This window comes from Caenorhabditis briggsae, assembly GCF_000004555.2.
Source record: "Caenorhabditis briggsae complete genome, chrX, whole genome shotgun sequence".
NCBI classification, from domain to species: Eukaryota; Metazoa; Nematoda; class Chromadorea; order Rhabditida; family Rhabditidae; genus Caenorhabditis; species Caenorhabditis briggsae.
In genome coordinates this window covers 15785677-15806980 of record NC_013491.2, presented here as the reverse complement: position 1 = coordinate 15806980, position 21304 = coordinate 15785677, and the positions used below count along the sequence as shown (strand labels likewise).

Sequence of the window (21304 nt, the reverse complement as noted above, 5' to 3'; positions counted from 1 at the left end):
AAGCGGAAAGTGTTTGTAAAACCAAACTGAACATTTCATGGGAAAATCAAATTTCTGAGCGCTATGGTGATGATATACTTTTCAGATTCTCATCTCCCAGAATTGAAGTTTCAGCTGATCAGAGTAGGCAGGGATGTTCGAAGTGGTAATTTGGGAATGAAAATTTGAGTGTTAAAAATTCGGAATTCCAGATCTTCAGAATATTCCCAGTAAAAGAAGTTTGGAATTTCGAAACCATGAAACTTTGGAATCTTTCGATTTTGATATTTTCGGAGTTTTCGGAGTTTTCCTATATTCAATTTTTTCTTATATTTTTGCTATGTGCAACTGTAGTCCAAAAAGAAAGAAATTTTTGGAATTTTCGGAGTTCAGGATTCCGTTCCAAACATTCCTGAAAACATGCAGTCAACTTCGTTTTGATGTCATCATTTGTTTTGAAAGCTGAGATAAAGTGCCAGTGGAGGGGACTGAAAACTCAAAAAAAAGAGCCAAATCCGGAAATTTCAGAGGATTTGGAAGGATTATCCCACACATACAACGTCAACCAGATTCTGGCCACTCTCCACACTTCGCGAGTTGAAAGCACTGAGGGGGAATGAAAAATAGCAAGCCACTGAAGAGTGTATTTTGAAAAAAAAAGAACAATCATGAAAATAAACAGTTTCGTCAAGGTGATATCATATTGGAACTTGATCGTTGAAAAATTGCCAAAATCTATGCACCAACATCATATAAACAGTTTGATGATAGTTTCTCAATCGATTAAATGTGGAACTTTGTCAGAACTCGTTGATAAAAATTCATAAACAAAATATACTTTTTGAAAATCACAAAACAGTCTAAATTCGAAAACGTCAAAAAATTCAAACATAACAACGTAACAGGAAGGTAAACAGTAATATGTCAAACAGACGCGTTTTACCTAAATTATAGTTCTTATCACCAATCGCATTTTCTCCCCCACTCGGCCCATACCTAGTTTTTGATTTGCACCATTCGCTCTACTCATTATCGTTTTCTCTTTTCCTTCATTTGATGATCATTAAAATTCTTTTTCTATTCTTCTTGTTATGCATACAAAATGTGCGCATTGATGGAAAACTGGTGAGCAATTTAGATAATGAAGATGAGAATAGAATATTTTCTGATGGAATTTTTCAGGATGTCAAACCAACTGTGTCGGGAGTGAGAGTGGAGAGCGATGTCGGAGCTCCAGGCTTTCTAGGATATAGGTTGTGGCTGAATGAAGGAGAGATAAAATAATAAAATATTTTTAGCGATGCAGGAGAGATAATGGTTGAAGCTGACTCTATAGTAGACATTGTAATCTTTGGTCATGGATTGGAAGATGTAAGAAAAATGTTTCAAAAGACATGTCAATTAGAAAGATTAATTTAGGTTGACATGGTAGCTTTCACAGACTCCGTATGTGTCACATCCGAATTTAATATCTCTGAAAGCACATTTTATATTCATAAGGACATGAAAATTGTATTCAAGTATTCTTTTGTAGCGTGAGTATATCTTCATAGTCTGGGCAAAACATTTCATTAAGAAAAGTGGATAAATTCAGATGGCCGACTCCATGGAGGATTTGTTTAAAATCCGAAAGTCACGGATTAATCCAAATTGATGACGACAGAACCTGGATTCAGGCTGTGGAAAAAACTCATGAGACGTATATGCCGATTTGGATGCAGGTTAATTTCAAACTTCCTGACTTTCAGTGTTTTGAAGACTCTGATTTTGAAAAGAGAGACATTTGAATATACTTGACATCGAAAATTCCAGAGCGCAATTCTCTGTCTCCTGTTTTCAATTTCCGCTCTTTGCTCGGGATTAACACTGGGATTAATGGCACTCACACCACAAGAGCTTAGTATCCTTATGAAATCGGGTATAGATTTTTTTGAAATTTGGGGGATATGCGAGAATATAAAAATTTTAAGGGACACCAAGTGAAAAAAAATATGCATCTGCCATCTATCCATTGAGAATCCATGGAAACCGACTTCTCTGCACAGTTATTATTATGAACGTGGTATGGAAAATGAACTTATTATTCTTGTCCAGCGCCAATAAACTTCACGGTTTGAAGTTCATTTAAAGCCGCATCTTCGGTCCTGAAGGGAAAGCAACTATGGATATAATATATTCAAGCGCCTTTGATACAGTATCTCGGAATTATTTGATTTTTGCCAGTATCCTGAGATTTTTGATGGTTTTTGTTTAATTCTAACCAATTCTTGTGAGTAATCAGCTGAATTTTCATATAAAGTAAAACAACAAAATGAATCAAGGTGAATTATTTCTGAAATACTGTTTCAACGGCGCATGAATTTATTTGTAAAAACCGTAGATGTTTTTTGATTCATTACCTTTGGAGCGCTTTTGAATTACTTTGTAAACTGCTGGGTTCATCACCGTTAGATGAGATTAAAAGAATAGTAAGTTCTATGCAAAGTTCTGAGTTCTAGATTGTGAATACCGGAATCGCCCTTTTGTTTGACGATATGGCAGAAGGTTTAGTGGCGTTTGTTGCTTCGACCGTTGGAATCGTTATTTTTGGAGAAATTCTTCCGCAAAGTATTTGTGTCAAGTTTGTATTTTTTCAATCAATTTAACTTCAAAGGAATAAATTCAGGTATGGCCTAGCAGTTGGTGCAAACACTATATTCATCACCAAGTTCTTTATGATAATTCTGTTCCCACTTACGTGGCCCCTTGGAAAGGTTAGAAAAATTTCGTCAAAAATCTAATTTTTAAAACGTTGGATGTTCAGATTTTGGATAAATATGCTGGTGTCGATATTGATGTGGTCAATCGTTCTAGAATGATTGAAATGCTGAAAATGAATATGGAGAATGAGGCTTGTGATATCGTAAGGTCATCAAGTTTATTCCCTCCTCATTCAATTGTGTTTTTCAGGATTTGTCCACTCTAAAAATTGCTATTGGTGCGATGGAGTTAATTAAGAAGTCGGTGAAAGATGTGATGACTGATATTGATGTATGTGATAAGTCAAGACTTCATCAATTTAAATTTTTCAGGATGTTTTTATGTTATCCGAAGATCAAGTGCTGAACGCTGAGACAATGACCAAAATCTCTGATTCGGGCTATACAAGAATACCGGTTTATGAAGGGAACAACAGAAATAAGGTAAAGAAAAAGATAATAACAAACCACAAAATTCATCCAACCGACTATTTCCGCTACAGGTCAAAAATTTGTTGTATGTAAGTGATTTGGCGTTGATTGGGAAAGATAACAACATCACGGTGAAAGCTGTGGCAGGATTCAATAAGAGAAGATTGAGAATTGTCGATGAGCATATGCCAGTGACAGCGTTGATGGATGAGTTCAAGATGGGTGACTATCATTTGGCAATGGTTGCGAAAGCGCACGATGTGAAGAAGCATCATCATGGGAAGTTTGTGGATGACAAGATGGACAATTTCATTATGGTATGGGGCAGTATACAGTACCGGTCATGAATCAAAACGTGTTTTTCAGTTGAATTTTGGGCCATTTTGACCATTTCGAGCAGTCTGGAGCTCGGCGACTTTCCGATCACTTTGAAAACTTTGGGTCTAAAAAAGTAAAATTTTGATTTTAAACAATTTTATAGAACTCCTTCTTTTCAACTGTTTGCACGATTTCTGAAAGACCTCTGTTGGACCCGTTTTTGTACTGAAAACGTTAGTCTTTCAGAAACGGACAAATATCTAAAGAACTAGGGTTTCATAAAACTCTGTTTTGATGTAGATCTGTTTTCAACCCTCCTAAAATGTCAAAGTGATTGAAAACATGTAAGTCGAGCTCCACACTCCTGAATATAGTCAAATCAACTGAAAAAAACGCGTTGTTGTATATCTTATCGGCCGGTGCTATAAATTTCATTACACAGAACGTAAAGAAAATTATAACTGCCAAACTTTTAGAAATCCATGAAACTTGTGGAAGCCACCATGTTGCCTGAAGCCCCAGAAGAACACGCAATCACTCTTGTTGGGCTAATCACTCTGGAAGACATCACCGAAGAACTACTACAAGCTGAAATCACCGACGAAACCGACTGCTACATTACAGACGATGCTCAGAAAAAACGAAGAACAAACACTTCCAAGAAAAGTGTTGCCGAACTTTTCTGTAGTGAAAAAAAGAGTGAGAGGTTGTCACTGCATATGCTGGAGATGACAGAGAAGTGGCTACTAGAAAAAACTCCGCTGTTCGGTGAAATGAATCCGAAGGCTTTTGAAAATTTGATACAGAGAAATATTAGAGAGGTGAGGATATATCAAAGATATCAACACAATTATCTTTTTAAGGTTCTCATTGTACCTCCCAAAAACAGCACATCCCCAGGAACCTTGAATTTATTCGAAGCGGGAGAGATGAGCAAGCGTTTTGTGCTGATACTTGAAGGCAAAGCGTCTATTAAGTTTAACGAGGTTAGTCTGGAGAGAAGTTCCAATTCAACAAATCCTGGATTCAGAAGGATCTCCTCTTTGAGTGTGGACCTTGGACTTGTTTTGGAGAGGCTATTCTAAACAAAATGGAGCTATGCATCAAAGATGGAAAAGAACCTCCTACTGGATTCTTTTTTGTGCCAGATTATACCCTGACTGTCAGTGGACCGTGCAGATTTTTACAAGTTGGTTAATCACGTAACTTCTTAGGAAAAATTTCCGCTTCACAGATATCCACCAGCTCACTATTACACTCACTTAGAATCACACAGTTTGTGAAAGAAATAAGGTAATGGTTTTTCATTATCAAATAAAAATAACTTGCCTTCTTGTTTTTCAGGACTCCAAAGATTTCGGTGACTAGTGATGATGATCCCGGATTAGTTTCTAGAAAGGTACAGAAAATCATGTGTCCTTCCGCTCGGAAGTATATTTTTGTAGGTGTCGATTATGGGAAACAGTCCTACAGAGGCCAGAAAACGATCATCGACCAGTGTAATGACAAATTTGGCACTTCCAACTGCACGACTCGCCGCGAAAATTGCTTCGGTTGAAGAATTGAAACCGCTCATTGAATAAATCGGATAATCTTCGGAGGGGAGATAATTTTTTGAATAGTTTTTTGAATAGAATAATGTTTTAAATTGAATATTGTTTCACATGGATCATATAAAATTGTTAATACAGTTGAAGCCCGAAATATCCAACAAATGTCAAAACGTTCATTGAAATATTTAGAAAATTCGGTCAACTGAGGTTGAATTCAGCTCTATATGAGGTAGTGAAACAGAGATAATGAGATGGAGAGAACTGAAAGAACAAAACGAAATAACGATGAATTCCTGAAGAATCCTGTAAGCGAGAGCGAGAAGAAAAAATGAATGCAAATTGAAGCTAAAAAGAAAGGATTTTCAGAAAAGAAAAAAGAGGTTTATCAAGAGTAATGTTGGACACTCTGGAAAACTGCAAAGTGTGACACCAATCGGTCCAGCATAACTCACTTTAGAATGTCATCAAATTTTTGGTGTTTGCTCACTTTATTTCTAAAATTGACCAAAAGTTTCTCAGCTTTTGCACTATTACCTCTGAAAACCATTCCAAAACGTATGGGTTTGGGTTTTCAAGGGTGGTTTTCGTGTAAGGGATTTGTGGTTTTTGGCTGACCTCACATGCATCATAATGTTCTTCTGTGTTGCGTTCATGGTTTCATCCATTGTCCTTGAATTCCAGTTTTTATGTAGAGGTGCAGTGAGTTTTCTTATCAGTTGAAGAATCCAGAAGCTTCAAAGGTGTAAAGAAAACATCTAAAATTCAAAAATACTTTTTGCTCCCCGTCGTCACTTCATTTCCAATGTATACTGTTTGTAAAGTTCAGTGCACTTATTGAGAAAAACGTTTTATCAAATAGTTTCTGCAACACTACGGTTACAAACTTTGAAAGATAAGAAATTCCATCATGGTTACACATAACATTAATATCAAATACAATAGAAAAGTGACGTATTTTCCTGTTGATTGTGCTCAAACATAGTACGTTGGAAGCGCACAGGAAACGCATTAAATAATATAGTGAAAAAGTTTTGTCGCATAATCGGTCTTTCATCAGTGACTGTACGATACGTGCGCATACCATCCAACTTCCTGTAATCATTGATAAAATTACGATTACAAATTTTCGGAGAGGATGGACTGGCGGGAAGAATTATATATAAACTAAGACCACAATATTACCTCATCAGCATCGTCAAGAAGAACGGATTTTGTTTTCTTTGAGAAATCGAAACTGTAGATTCCTGTTGCAACCAAATCATCAAGAAGGTTAGAAGATGCCAAGGAGTGGATCTAAAATTTTAGCGTCACGTTTTAAACAGGAAACTGTATATCACCGAAATCTTCTCTAATGGATGGATATGAGTGGCAACTGGGAAGATGAAGGTACCACGGAGGGCTCCGTCAACATAGTGTTGGAGTTTCCAGTTCGACAAATCTTTGGATTTGTAGTTGTTCGAGTTCTCAATGACGATTGATTCATCTTTGTGCTCCTAAAATTAATTTTTTTAAATTGTAAAGTATAATTATTATATTACAATCAGTTTAACGTCTCCTCTGGAATAGCTGCGGAATTGCTGGCTATTGATACTGCTCAAATTTGAAATGTCATAGCTGTCACGGTTCGTGGTAGAAATGTCATAGCTTGCATGACTCATGCTAGAAAAGTAGGGTTCAGAGTAATCTGAAAACGAAATGAATAAAAGACAATTTAATCCATACATATCAGCAAATTAATATTTAAAAAAAATACTAACGAGATTCTTGGACATTCATTGTGAAAGCAGATCCATTAGAGTGATATGATGTAGTGTTGCGCATTACTGGAGATGGAGTATCAATCACGAAGTTACTTTGATAAGTTGTTCTCAAATTCTCTGCATTATCAATCAATTTTCGGTAGTGAGTGATTTCATTGCGAAGGTTCTGAAAAGTTGAAATTATGTAAACTTGGAAAAGGGATAGAAAACCTACAGTTTGATATTCTAAGAGCTTCTCAATCATAACTTGCATTCGCATGCATTCCTCCTTCATTTTATTCACACTGAACACCTTTTCATTCAGAGCGTATTCAAACATTCTCAACTCTTCGTCCGCACGATGTTTCATTTCTTCGATTCTCTTGGCAAGTTGTGAACTCTACAAATTTCTATTGAATTCAAATTACTCTTTTGTTGCCTACCATTGTATCTGCATCAGTGATCTTAGTACGTAATTCATTGACAATCACGCGAATTCGGATCACTTCTTCCTAAAAATCATTATGCAGTAGAGAAAATAGTGATTCTTATGACTTACTCTTTCTTGAATTTGAGTGGTTTCGAATTTCTTTCCGGCTTCCTTGATATGAGTAATCTTCTTCTTGTACCACTCCTCCCATGTCTTACGAGATGACTTCGCGTTGGATTCAAATTGGTCACGAATCTCCTTCATTGCCAAATGAAGCTCTCTGTGGAAATATTCACGATTTTTGTCCGTTGAATTTCTTCTGGCATTGCTGATTTCTTCACGAATGGCGATTTCATGTGAACTGATTGATGCGCTCAGCTTCTTGAGGAGGTCTTGAGCAGACTGTTGATTCCTTGAAACTCCACTGCGTTCTTTGTCACGCTTCGCGAGAATCTTCTTGATTTCTGCTCGAATGCGAGAGATTTCAGCTTGCAAGTGAGTTTTTTCCTCCTCACATTCGTTAATAAGTCTCTTGACAAATGCATTCTCTGCCTCAATGTCGGAGAGGCGTTTCAATTGAGTTCTTTTCTCGAGTCTGAGACTCCTGCGATGCTCAACGGAAGATTCCCAACTAGAACAATTAGATTTTAAAAGTATGTAGACAAGTTAAAATTCCTTACTTCTTTCTAGCTGTAGCAATCTCAGGTTCCAGTCTTCTGATGTCTTGTTTGTGTGTGGACGTCTTCTGATCATGCTCACGAGACAGTGTAACCAGTGACTTCAAAATATTGAGATACTAAATCCTAATCTGTTTAATCACTCACAGTTTTTTCAGCCTCATAGTAAACTGCGATACGTTCAGAATGGATATACGCTGCTTGACGGAAGAGTCCAACGTCTGCATCAAGAACTCGGTTTTGAGCTTCAAGGAAACGGACCTGTAAAACCTATGGTACTTAAAAAAAGAACAATGTGTTACCTTTTCAATATATCTAGCCAATCGGTTATTTAAATCCGCAATTTCCTGTTTCTCTCTGTTACGATTGTCACGGAGAGTGTTGGCGGCTTGTTGAGCAAATCCTGAGAGTGCTCCAGTGGATGTGATTCCTGATGGAAGTGCAGTTTCACTTTCTATAATTTTAGCCAAGACTGGATTGAACACACGGCGAGCTGTCTTCATCGTGGCAATCTGAAATTCACTGATTCAAAATGAAAGTAAAAGCAGAGAGGAAAAAAATTGAAACTGAACATTCAGCCTTAACTACTAATAGTAAAAATAAACGTGAAGTGAAACATATAAAAATAAGAAGAAGAACCTAATCTTGAATTTTATTGTGCATATTTCTGTTATCAACTTTCGCATGATTCTTATCATCACTTTTTTCGCTTTATGCCACAAGAATGTTGTATTGAATAAGGAGGGAAGAGGAGTAGAGCTGAAATGAATTAAGCGTGTAGTGACATTTAAGAATGAGAAAAAACTTAATACTTGGAAAAGAAGTGTACTCACAATCATGTGTTTCAGTGCACCTAGCGTCATGTTTCAAAAATCATATAATTTTGTTTTTGGGAGAAATGAGGAATACTATGGAATGAAAAAAATACAAATCAAAAAAGTGAGGAAAAAAACAGAGAATTACATGTGTACCTGGTTTTTTGAAATATTTATAATGTTTTGCGTACAAGAAATCGACAGAGATATCATTTTCTGAATATTTCCAGGTTTCGTAGAACTTGTAACAGAAGACCCCTTACTTTTAACTTTGGGCCAATTTATCTCGGTTTCTGTCAAAGATGCAAAAAAGTTGTCAACTAATACAATGTTTATCATAATATCGCAAACGTTTGACCAATTGACTCAATGTTCAAATCTCTCATAGAAATCAAGATAATTAAGCTCGAACATGACAATGTGAAAACCCTTTTAATACAGGTTACAAGGTATTTGACGGGCAAAATGACCATTTGGAAAATCTTGAAAAAATCATTTTTCGTGAATTTACAGGTAAGTTTAAGTCATTTTTTCGAACTTTCAACCGGTCGTTTTAGAATTGATCATTTTTCAACAGGAACGGGCCAAACTCCGTCGATTCTGGTTATATGCACAAACTCATTTTTAACGTTTTCCAGGTTTTTCAACAGGAAATTTTTCAACAGGAGTTTGTGTCTTCTAAATTCATCTTGTAGTGGATGTTATTATTGTCCTTATTCGCCAAACAAAACATGAAATTTAGTCGGATTTTGCTTATCAGATTCGAAAAATTTCAAATACTAAATTTGAGAATTTTAACATTTTTAAAATTTATTTGAAAAATCAACACTTTCGAAAGCCTCGACCTGTTCAACTTTCGAATAATTCCCTTATAAAAAATCCCACCAAACTATTTCAACTATTTTCGCCGTTTGAAAGCGTTTGACAGCGGTTCACATTACTTTTAATTGTGCCATGGTCAATTTTACAAAAATATATTTACTCATTTACAATCCAAATAAACAACATAAATCAAATTATGCATTAAGTTTCGGTCACAATAAACAATCAGATTTTGGCAAAAATTAAACATTTAACTAGAATTAGAAAGCAAATCACAGATAGAAAATGTTAGTTTCGTAACAATAAATTAGTAAGTTTTTCAAAAAAAATTATAATTAGCACAGTTATTGAATTTCAAGCAGCTTTAGCTGACGAACAATAGTGTCGAGAAGGCGTTTGCGGTCTCCTCTGGCGATTCCAAAGAAACCAGTGCTCTTGCGCTCGTATTCAATCATTCTGAAAAAGTTACAGTGATATTTGTACATAATTTTGTTTCAAATTAGTCTATTTGTGTCATCACACTAACAGACATATAAAAAATTCAGTTTTTTGGGAGCACCGGTCCCATAATCAGTCTACCGGTTCCTACGAATTTAAACAATGGTTCCACCGAGGCTTGCTCGAAATACTTTGTTTGGAAAATAAAAACATTGTTATTTGTGTCAACCGAGAAAAACACTTCAGCGACAAAAGTGACAATTTTGCTGATAATTGAAAAGTTTTAAACCGGAATTGTAGCATTTCGTTTTTAATTGGAGTTGTTCTAGAGTATTTCGTTTATAAGAACATCCAAAAATGGCACCGAATTTAAAAGTTTGGAGTTATTGTCGAATTAAAAAAAGTGGGACCTGAAAAATTGGAAGGCGTAGCTGTTTTTGATCTACGAAAAAGTGCGGCAGAAACGTAATGTTTCAGACTTTTGCCTCGTTTGAGCTACTTTTCGAATTGTTCGGTTTTTCAATGAAAAACATATTCTTGATATGCTAGCGATAATTTTCCTACCAATAAATCTAAACTTTGTTCAGAAAATCCTTCTAAATTCACAGAAATAAGTTTTGTTTACTACCGTAGTGTTTTTGGGGCAAGGCCTCAAAAATAGACCGAGAAGCCGTCCGCGAAATTTTCCAGGTCTCACTTTTTTTTAATTCGACAATAGGGTTTTTCGAGCAAGTCTTATTGGGACCGCTATCGTACCGTTGAGTCCGTTGTAAAAAAATTCAAAATTTGGTAGGACCGGCGGTCCCGCTTCGAGACCGTTCTTCTGGGTAAGAGCCCAAATTTATTCAAAATTCTTGCAACCGTCATTTCTTCAATAAAAAACGTACTTTTCTAACACCACAATAGCAGTGGATGCCTTGACACGAAGATATTTGGCATGATCCTTTCCGTATTCGGCATTGAAAGTTGTCCAGTCAGATGACATAACCAAATCCAGTAGTTGTCTGAAACCAAAGCAAGATTAACTCGTATTCATGATCTCCAACTCACCTCAAGTCTGCGAACGTCATTGACAAAGTTTGTGGATCGACACCAACCACTGGACACCTTGTTGTGAACATCTCACACTGCATCACATCCAACGAGAACTGATCCAGTGCTCCTGTTGAGATGGCTTTTGTTTCTGGCGACAATAGCAAATCTGACAGCGACTGAGAAATGTGCTTGCATGTCTGTGTGCACACATGCTTGGCCAGTCCTGACGGCAAGTTTGTGAAAGACTGGAAAGTGGTCAGTAGAAACTTGATCAAATCAGTGATGAAATCTGAAGCCTGTCCAGCGGCTGCCGGCAGTTCCCAATCGTAGTTTGAAAGTTCGATGATTTCGTCAACTTTGCTTCTCATGCACTCGTCAATCTGCTGCTCCACTTCACTACGAACATCACGGAACACTTTTTCAGAGAGAACGACTTGGTGGGAGGTGGTTCCGATGGCTTCTTCTCCTGAAGTCTTGCTAGTGATGAAGGCACCTAACGACTCGCAGGACTTTTCGAGGTATCCGAGATTGATGGTGATTTGGACGAGTTGGATCATCGACAGGCGTTTGTAAACAAACGACTTGAGAATACCAGCCCAGCGACCCAGAAGCACGTTTGCACACCTGAAATGAAAAATAGTTTGTATGGGCTAAAGATACGTTGATCGAGAAAACGTTGCTTTTCAGTATAGAAAATCGTGTGTTGTACTAGGACATCATAATTCAAAATTTCTCGACAAGTTCTGCAGAACCTCTGCGTCTTTCTTGCCCTACATTCATGGAAATATGTCAGAAAGCTCACAGAAATACTGCAACTCTACAGTATCTTTCAATTTCAAAATGTTGTGCAGTGAAGCTTCTAAAGTTTGGTGCAGGAAGATAATTTTTATGAAACGACTAGCAGAACTTTGTTAGCTTCTCTACCGCGCTTTCGCCACCTATCCGTTGCACTTCTGCAAGCTCTCTGCGTCATGGCTGGCAATGTTCCATGAATGTTGAGTGCCAGGAAACAGAGGTACTGCAGAAAGTTGTTGAGAAGTCCCGAGAATTCACATTCACGGTCTTTACTTTTTTAGCAAAGGAAGTTCCTACTCTCCTGATCTTTTTTCATCAGACGGTCTTGGATAGAGACTTACTCATTGAAGATAAGACTTACTTGTTGTAAAGACGCAGCAGCACAAGTTCATATTCAAAATACTTACCGCCTAACTGTATCATCGACTGCAGATGTGTTGAGTTGGAGGTTGTCCATGAACTTCAAACATCCAATTAAATACTGCTTGGCTTGAGTGTAAGCCGAAATGACGAATCGAGAAAATGGGAATTTCCGTGGAAAGGGTTCCTGCAAACATAAATGATTTTTCGGTATTCTGGGTTGGTGGAGGGAGTTCGGAATGGCATGCCGAACGGCGTGGCTAACCGAGACAAGTCGAATGAGCCACGGAAAGCGCTCAGCATGGGTGTCTAAGATTTTGGGTTACGGTAGATGCGCAAACCGCACCCATGCCATTCTCGTCCGACTGCTATAAAGCTTGCATTCAAAAATTTATTCAAAAGCGCATTGTCGGTGAAGGAGCAAAATTTTTTTTGTGCCGGTAAACGGTGAACTCTATTCGTCTTCACGGTTTCTGGATTTTTTGAAAATACATTTTTATGGCCTATTTTTCTCAATTTGTCAAATTTTCCTCGGTTTTGTGATGTCATAATAGCAAAAAAAAGTGGGTGAGATTAAAGAAAATAATTTAAAAAGCTGAAAAAGTTTTCGAAAATCGAGAAAAGTACGTTAAAAACAGTCGTTCTCAAAAAATTTAGTCTCCAAGAGCGCATGATATCCAACGGCACAACGACAATATTGCTGCTGGATGTACGATGCGCCTTTAAAGAAAATTTTGGTCGCAAGGTTCATCACCACCGGAAAAGAATTATACCATATTTTTGTAATATTTTCGAACTGATGTTCTTGACCCCAAATTCGGCAAACAGAAAATCTCACCTGCTCCATACTCCTTTTGTAAAACGGGAACTGTCGGATCACTGCACGAAACTCCTCCTCTGAATTCACGGTAATTGGTGTGTAGTTGTCCTTGTCTAAGTCTCTCTCAAATTGAGCACAGTACTCCTTGACTAGAATCTCGTTGTATTGATCTCTGAAAACAAGCAATCAATCGATATAGTACTCTTTCTTTCCCCGTACCTGAAGTTTTGGAGTAATTCGTAGAGTGGTGCAACGGCGTATCCATATGATTTCATAGTGAGAATGAAGAGAAGAATCACCTTCTTCATTCTCAACATCATCTCAACATCTGGACATCCTCCCTGAAACTTTTGAATGGTTGAAACAAACACAAATGACAAGAAAAACTAACAAATCTGGCGTCCAGGTGGTGGCGAATCTTGAGCAACGCGTTGTCCCACAATTTGTCTTTTTCGGCAGCCGTCGATAAGTTGGACTGTGTCATGAGAATTTGGTCTTCAACAACGAAGAATCCGACAATTTCGTCCAAATACTCAACGTAGTGCTTGAAGTTATTCATTTTGTGGGACGGCCGGATCACCAAGTCACACTGCTCTCTTCTCTGCTGACGGTAGTACTGCTCAAACTCTTCTTTGGCTCCAAGTACGTTGAAGATTTGGCAACATCGGTGGACAGGTGTGAAGTCGATCAGATCCTGTGCGGAAACTTGCTCATCATCCTGAAAAAACGAAGGTGAGTCCTGAAATTTTAAAGTTCTCAAGCGGACGCTAGCCATCATAATTGTTAATATAAGGGTCGGCCCGCCAATCGACTTTCTCTGTCAAGCAGACCCGCTGTAAGTACAGAAACTGTTTTTTCCCCAAATTTTTGAATTTTCAAAAATGAATAAACGACAGTCGCCGTACGCGCGCGTTTGAGCCGAAACACATCCTTATGGGATTTTAACTTCTTCTCAAGTTCACGCTTCTCAGTAAGCTTACAGAATGCCTTTTTCAGCGTTTCTCACCTCAACTTGGGCTTGAGGATACCGTTTGGGAGACACGTTCTTCTTGACAATGCTGCCATCGGCGGAAACTTCTATCTCGACATTGCTGGCATTTCTGTAAGAAAAACACTTGCATTATCAGAGCCTACGTAGAGAATAAGCGTGAACGTGACTGTGTTATTACTTGAGTCTGCTAATTTGAGATTTTTTTTCTAATTTTTGTTTTTCACTTGAGTCGGCTAATTATCAAGCACGCATAGATGCGTGCTTGATAAGGCACGAAAACACGCACTGGAGTACTGCTTACACGCGCTGGAGTACTGCTCGCCTAAGTCTGACATCAAAAACTACAGAAAATCACTGCGAAACTGATATTTAAGAAACGCTGGTATTGCAGCAACACGACAAAGTCTGTAGCGCCTGTCGACAGCACTCTACGCGAGCCTGATACTGTTAATAGCCAAGTAGTGCTGCTGGGGTTCCGTCAAAACTGAGCCAACATCATACTGAGTAGTCATGATCAAACCAAAGTGTGTCAAAATACAACCAGGGCCATTATGAGGGCGTTTTTCAAGCTCTGGGCGTTTTTCAATTCCTCGAAGACAAAGGCCATGAAGGTGTGTCTTATGACTAGCTCACAGTAAGCTAAACCACGCCTTATCAGCAATTATCTCTGATACGGCCCAAGAAATAGTTCTACAAAGCGGTGGCCTCTCAGCTGCGTCAACATTGGTCGCCGGTGGTTGCTCAGATTTTCAAAGAAAACTCACTTTCTCGCCTCCTCTTGAATTTTTCTTGCCCTCTCAGCGTCGGTGACTCCAAATGAGTGCTGCTCGGCAGTCTGAAAAATCAGATCTTTCTTTTAACACCTTTTCTTAAATCAACTCACATCTTTGCTGGCATGCTTTCCAATCCTTCCAGCGACTTTCTTGATGTTTTCGAGGAAATCCTTGAACTCCGAGTAGGCCTTATCTTTGATTTCCAAACGAACAGGCGTCATGCTTTTAGCGAGGACCTGTGTGAATCTATACTTTTCCACGAGAGCCAGATGAGTGTGTTCCAGTTCCTCGAGAGTTTTCAGTGCTTGGTAGTACTTCTTGTTGCTCATCAGTTCTTGAAGCTTGGCATAGTTCTCAAGGACTGGGAGGCAAACTGCGATTTGGTCCATTGCGGTCTTTGCGTTTTTCATCAACTTGCTGAAAATTGTTTAGATTGATAGTTAGTCTTCGTTTCTTGGCCATATTCTGCTGCAATTGTGGTCTTTTGGGTAAAGTTTGACCAGACTTCGCTCAAGTTTTTCATAAAAGCTGTTTAAAGGTCCGCTCAGAAGCTGACACGCCTTGCTGAAAGTAGCCAACGTTCGCTGAAAAGAAGGTGACGCTCTAACTTTACCCAAGAAAATTTATGAACAAACTTTGGTATCTTTTAGGGGAAAGCGAGGCTAAGGTATTTTAGTTTTTGGCAGCTCTTAGTAACAACTTAAGGGAAGTCTGATAAACCTTTGCCCAAAAGACAACAGCGAGCAGCCATTTTCCGCCTATACCTCGAAAAAACTCACCGATATCTGACAATTTCCTGCTTCTTTGCGCACAGCCGTTGGCTGATACATTGTATCTCCGCATCGATCTGCACTGTCTCATCCTTGATATCTTGGCATTGCTCTTTCAGCTGCATAAGCTCTTGCATTGCATCGACAAAGCTTTGATAGTGGAAGGAGCACACTTTCTGTATATTCTTGTCGTAGTGACTGATTCTTTGTTGGAGGGCACGAGCGAATTGCTGGACATCTCCGGTGTCGTAGATGGCGCGGAGCACTAGCCCCATACTTCCACTATCTGTTGTCTCCAGCTCGTAGAGGAAGTATTCTTGTTCGGCACTCATTTCGACGTCTGAAATAGGAAATTTCGTTGAATTTGTGATGAAATCGAAGGTTTTCAAAAAGTTTTTGGTACCAACTAGCTCTTGGTGACGAAATTTCGGTTCTCCAGGTCCAGGTCAGTGTATTGTACAGTCTTTTCACCACGCATGCAAATTTTCACGTGATACGCTCGTATTACAAACCGATTTCACATACTGTCGCAACAAAAAACTGATAAGCGCCGAGAGAAAACTCACAATTCACATAGGACGTCGACGCAGTTTCACTGCCGGTGATGTTGGCCTGCGAAGTGCTTGATGAGTTGGGCATCTGAAAAAAAAAATTATATAAACAATTCTGTGGTAAATAAACAGACAAATCTTGAGAGAAAGTGATAAACATGAACATTATTCATGTTTTCCATCAGAAATTTGCGGAAAAACAAAGCAAAACAGTTGAAATAAGTGAAAACGACGAGCTAATTAAGGAGAAAAATAAATAAATGTGTTTGCGCATAACGCGATATCTTTGGCGCGTTTCTCGGGAGGCCGCCCTCCCCGTTCAATACTAGAGAGACCCACCGCGCGCGCTCACCCACACACAAAACGGACGGGGCCACTCGCGTGTGTCTGCGTCTCTTCATTTTGCTACTCTCTACTCCAAAATACATGTGAGTCTGTGTGTTCTCGTCTTGAGAGAAAAAATGCAACAGAGAAAGTGTGTGCGGTGGAATGTAAACAAATTGACGAGGATCATCATTTGTAGTCCCATGTGGTCTAGTGGTTAGGATTCGTGGTTTTCACCCACGCGGCCCGGGTTCGATTCCCGGCATGGGAAGTTTCCTTTTTTTCAATTTTTGATGATTATTTCACTGACTTTGAACCTATCTTTAGGGGAAAAACATTTGTTCATTAACCATATTATTTGTCGTAGAAACAAGAAAAGTCAATTTTGTCAAGTCGGGATCGATTTTTCCATACCTTGATGTTGCGAAATCGGGAGAAATGATTGATTTTTCGACTGATTCCACTGACTTTTTAATATGAAAACAGAATGGTTATTTTTGATTTTTGATTATGCAAGCGAAAAAAAAACTACATTCGGAATTTCGCGATTTTCCGTTTGCATTTTGTTTACTTAAATGTTTTCATGCGTTCTCCTCCTCAGTAAATAATCAGCAACTTTCATAAACGATTCTCTAAATTTTTAGGACGATTCGGAACGTAAAATTTGTTATGTCATGCTCAGAAATTTATGAAACTTGGTATTTGATACATTGCCTCAAAAATGTTGTTTTAATTTTCGAATTTTCAAACGACTTTCCAGATTTCCTTGAAAATAAAATTTTTCGAGAAAATGTTAGACATATGAAATGTCGTTTAATTTTTAGGATAGCTTAACAAATTACATGTTTTGAAATTGTTCTAGAAATGGAGAACATTGCTGTTTTGCACTGAAAAGGCGATTTTTGGTTCTGAATCTGGTATAATTCGGTTGAAACTTGCGAACGGTGCCTCAAATTCTCAGGAGTATCTAGATAGAGTATTTTCCACCTAAAACATTCTAAAATTTTTACAGAAATCGGGTTTACAAGGTTCTGAGGCTCCCTTGTCAACTTTGTTGCTCCTTTGTCCCATCAAACTCCACTCTTTTTCTTCCAATTTGTAATGAATTTTTGATCTTATTTCTCTGGTTCTGGCTCCCGAAGCATGAGTAATAGAGATCACATTCCTTCTCGTGATCCGTCCTCTTTTGACAATCTTCATAGGGCACCATTCAAAATAATAAAGTGTGATTTTGCAACAGTTGTTGTTTACGTTTAAAGCAAACAAATGTTGCGAGAATGCGAAAAAAATCAGTATAGTTGTGTTCTGAACTCTGAGAGATGGCCTCTCTTTCCGGTTTAGAAACAACTTTTGGAATAGATATTCTTAAATTGGTAGTGACTCAAGAATCCTATGTGTTCTCTCCAATCTCACTGTTGTTTGCACTGGCACTTCTGGGAAAAGAAGGTTTTAATTCTACTGTAGCAGATACTTATTCGGCATATGGGTTTCATGATCCAGATGTTTACAATTATCTCAAAAAAAACCTGGGAGATATTTTGGTGAGAGGAGACAGCGGAGTGAATGATGCCAGACGAAATCTAGGAAACGAGGTAATTCTTATTTGAAATTTTCAAGTTTGGACAGTAAATTTTTTCAGACCCGGATCCTATTCAACCAAGCATGGGAGTCTAAATTGCCCTTGAAGCGAACTGGAGTGTTTTACTCTTCGGATAAGAAGCTGAAGCAGATTATATATCTTAAAAACGAGAAAAAAGTTCTGTTGGGTATTGATGATGTCTTCCAAGTGAGTTGTTTCACTTCTAGTTCTCTCTAAATTTCAAATTTCCAGATGATATCCATAAGATACAACGATCGAAACCTCAACTTTGTCGTATTGCTCCCAAGAGAGACATTTGGATTGCAAAAGGCTTTGAAGGTATTTTTAATCTAATTAATCTCTTTGCACTTTCATCCCAAAATTATTTCCTTTCAGAAGCTAACGAAATCCCGACTCGAGACACTTCTTCATGACGCAACAGTTGAATTAGTGCACATGATGATTCCAAAATTAGACATCCTCCAAATGGTTATCAATTCAAAGCAGCTTGGACTTCAGGCTCCTATCAAAACCAGCCTTAAGTACAAGGTTTGGCATAATAAACCTAGTTAAAAAAAATTCCAAACATTTAGCATTCGCCTCGTGTGGCCGGCATGTTATATCGTCCCGATAACCGAGAACCCTATTTTTTCAAGGCCGACCATCCCTTTGTTTTTGCAGTTTCGAGAAAAGGACGTCCAGTGTATTTTGGCGTCTATTTATAACTTTTAATAAAGTATATATTTTCCATATTTTTGTCTGTCTATCCCCCAGAATCCGCTCAACTCGGTTTTTGATATCTGAATTTTGAAATCTTTACGAAATGCATTTGAAAATTCATCAGACACATTATTTCCGCACGTGTGAACACAAAAATTTCATATGCCTATAGTTTTTTACTGATGATAAGAAAGCAAGATTTCGCAATACTTACTGTGTACTGGGAGAGTGAAAGTCATTTTTCCTGTTTTTCTTCCTCACTCTAATTTTACTCTTTTTTTCTCGACCCTGCTAAACTCACAGAGAATTATCTAATCAATTCACAGGGGAAAATCATGAATTTCGACTTTCTTAATTCAGAGGAACAGAGGAAGCTCAATCAATTCATGGTGAGTTTTCTATTTTTTCAAAAAATTATCAATAATTCCACGTTTTTAGGAAATCACAGACTCGGAAGACCTGGATTCTGCTTATCAATTGCTAGTAAGGAATCGATGGGATGTTGAAGAAGCTATTGGAACGTTCTTTTCTGTTGGATTCAGCAGCCTGACAGTATCCGAAAACAATAGAAATGATGAGGCCTCGGAAGAATTTGGGTTTGCGGACAACGAAATTCCAGAGATTCCAATAAGAGAGCCCCACGCGGTTGTGAGTTTTTCTATTCGTTCTGAAAGAAATCTACTTGTATTTGGTATGAAGAAACAATTCTTGTCAAATTCCGGAGTCGAATGAACTCTTCTGGTCAGTGTAGCTGATGTTTTAAAAATTCTTAAATAAAATGGGTTGAATTTTACCTCAAAATACCGTAAAGCATCTAATAGAAGGGCACACAGACGGTCAAGTTTGAGCATAATTATCTCGATTTCTATGCAAATTGTCTTAAAGTTTAAAATTAAGGGGCCCTTCTATTAAAGGTTTTGTGACATTTTTTCTAGATATTCGGCTCTCACAAAATATCAAGCCCTCACAAAATAAAAATTTTCGAAAATTTCATAAAACTTCAAAATTTTTAAAGTTTATAACCTGAACCGAGTCGATAGGCCGCACCTGGTTGGTGAATTTTTCATTTTGATGAAGTTCCGGTCCGTGACAAATATGAAAAATGTAAATGATTGCCACAAGAACACGGTAATATCTTCGAACTAATCAACAAACTTCAAAAAGGCAAACGAGTTTGAAATTTTGAAGTCTTCAGAGAAAAATCCATAAATCCGATGACATTTTTAGGAGTCTCTGATGCCATCTGGAAATCAAACCGTATTGGAGAAAGTTCAAGACTTCGTTAGAAATTTCGAAAATCAATACTCGGCCGCAGATATCACTCTCCCATCTTTTTACACAGATACTCTTGAAAATGCAATTGTTACTGCTTTCAATCACGATGATAAGAAATTCAGAAAGCCAATGATCTTATTTATCAACAACGAAGACAGTACTCTGACGGAAAACTTTGTTAAAAATGTGATGTGCAACCAATTTGTCACAGATTTTTCGAAAGAACATTTTGTCTTGTTTCCGTGGGATATCACTGAAGAGTAAGTTGTATCTTGGTAACAATGTATACTGATAAAAGAGGTTTTACAGCTCGAATTTAATCCAACTGTGCCAAATGTTGACCGAGTGCAGTATGAGAGCTATACAGGAGGATTTGCAAAATGCTGCATTCTCATTCTCAGACCGAGCCAATTTCCCGTTATTGATGATTATACACCGAAAACGATATTCGTTCGAGGTCATTCGCAAATTCAATGGAAGAAGTGATCTCAATGAGGTGGTTAACGGATTACACGAGGCATATGAAATATTTCAAAATGACCAACTGGCAGAAATTAGCAAGGATTTGCAGCAGAAAGAGGCACGAGAACTTTTAGTACAGCAAAATGCTGCTTATGAACAGAGCTTGCAAGCGGATATAGAGAGAATTAATTCGGAGAAGAGTCTGAAAGAGATGGAAATGGAGAAGAAGAGGAAAATGGAATTGGAGCAGAAGAAAATAGCAGAAGAAGAAGATGAACGTGTGAAGAATTTGTCCTCACAGATGCCAGTTGAGCCAGATGATACTAATCCGGATTGCATCACTGTCAGATTTCGTCTTCCAGAAAACGGAATAGTGAGTTTAATGCTGACTTGATTTAAGCAAGCATATACTATATTTAGGACACTCGTCGTTTCCTCAAAACCGATTCTATCCGGACTTTAATCAACTATTTGGAAACCAAACGATTTTTCAAAGAGAAATTCACGTTTTTGAATTCTGAGCTTCCTCGCAAAGACATTATAAAGACTTTTGCGCTCGAAAAAAGTTTTTTCGAAGCTAACTGGCCAAAGAAGGAAACAGTGCTGGTTGAAATGAAGAAAAGTGATGACTAAATATTTCTACTTCAAAAATGCTATGGACCTATATCATGAAAAAAAGAGTTTCAAAAATATATGTTTCTTCAATTTTTCGCATTTTTCCAATTGCTTTTCATTATTTTCTAAAATAATGTTGAATAAGGCACAATAATTTTAGAAAATTTTGAAATTCGACTGTAAAATACAGCCGGCGAGAGCCAGGAGTTCGAACCCCGGCAGGAGCGTACACCGGCGTGTTTACAAACTTTAAAACTGGTCCAGCTTCTCAAATAGTAAACGTTTGAAAACAA

The 21304-nt window shown here is 37.9% G+C and overlaps 5 protein-coding genes and 1 non-coding gene across 6 annotated transcripts; 4 read left to right on the top strand and 2 right to left on the bottom strand.

The window, feature by feature from the left end:
* Positions 1-1035: 1035 nt before the first annotated feature.
* On the top strand, positions 1036-5050 carry CBG15463 (the record flags this gene model as incomplete). The annotated part of the gene is made up of 18 exons (XM_045240286.1): positions 1036-1104; positions 1162-1232; positions 1278-1350; positions 1399-1514; positions 1574-1700; positions 1792-1897; positions 1950-2041; positions 2478-2599; positions 2645-2732; positions 2783-2881; positions 2929-3009; positions 3051-3161; positions 3221-3466; positions 3944-4453; positions 4498-4656; positions 4702-4760; positions 4812-4866; positions 4913-5050. 18 exons carry the CDS (start codon positions 1036-1038, stop codon positions 5048-5050), a joined length of 2322 nt encoding a protein of 773 aa, XP_045095733.1.
* A 1023-nt stretch (positions 5051-6073) lies between these two features.
* On the bottom strand, positions 6074-8369 carry Cbr-ifd-1 (the record flags this gene model as incomplete). The annotated part of the gene is made up of 11 exons (XM_045240285.1): positions 6074-6112; positions 6203-6313; positions 6358-6513; positions 6559-6704; positions 6778-6946; positions 6995-7159; positions 7203-7271; positions 7319-7820; positions 7870-7967; positions 8014-8127; positions 8169-8369. The coding sequence occupies 11 exons, from the start codon at positions 8367-8369 to the stop codon at positions 6074-6076; spliced, it is 1770 nt and encodes a 589-aa protein (XP_045095732.1).
* Positions 8370-9847: 1478 nt separating this feature from the next.
* Cbr-sec-15 lies at positions 9848-16124 on the bottom strand (the record flags this gene model as incomplete). Its single annotated transcript, XM_002645344.1, has 12 exons — positions 9848-9959; positions 10829-10945; positions 10992-11600; positions 12179-12318; positions 12970-13123; positions 13171-13292; positions 13343-13690; positions 13958-14051; positions 14707-14777; positions 14826-15132; positions 15495-15825; positions 16052-16124. 12 exons carry the CDS (start codon positions 16122-16124, stop codon positions 9848-9850), a joined length of 2478 nt encoding a protein of 825 aa, XP_002645390.1.
* Positions 16125-16559: 435 nt separating this feature from the next.
* On the top strand, positions 16560-16631 carry CBG29081. Its single transcript has one exon. It is a non-coding gene (tRNA).
* Positions 16632-17679: 1048 nt separating this feature from the next.
* On the top strand, positions 17680-18664 carry CBG15466 (the record flags this gene model as incomplete). Its single annotated transcript, XM_002645345.2, has 5 exons — positions 17680-17952; positions 18000-18146; positions 18192-18278; positions 18336-18488; positions 18533-18664. The coding sequence occupies 5 exons, from the start codon at positions 17680-17682 to the stop codon at positions 18662-18664; spliced, it is 792 nt and encodes a 263-aa protein (XP_002645391.2).
* A 330-nt stretch (positions 18665-18994) lies between these two features.
* CBG27979 lies at positions 18995-21029 on the top strand (the record flags this gene model as incomplete). The annotated part of the gene is made up of 5 exons (XM_045240284.1): positions 18995-19048; positions 19098-19307; positions 19887-20194; positions 20244-20769; positions 20817-21029. The coding sequence occupies 5 exons, from the start codon at positions 18995-18997 to the stop codon at positions 21027-21029; spliced, it is 1311 nt and encodes a 436-aa protein (XP_045099711.1).
* Between the last annotated feature and the right edge of the window lie 275 nt (positions 21030-21304).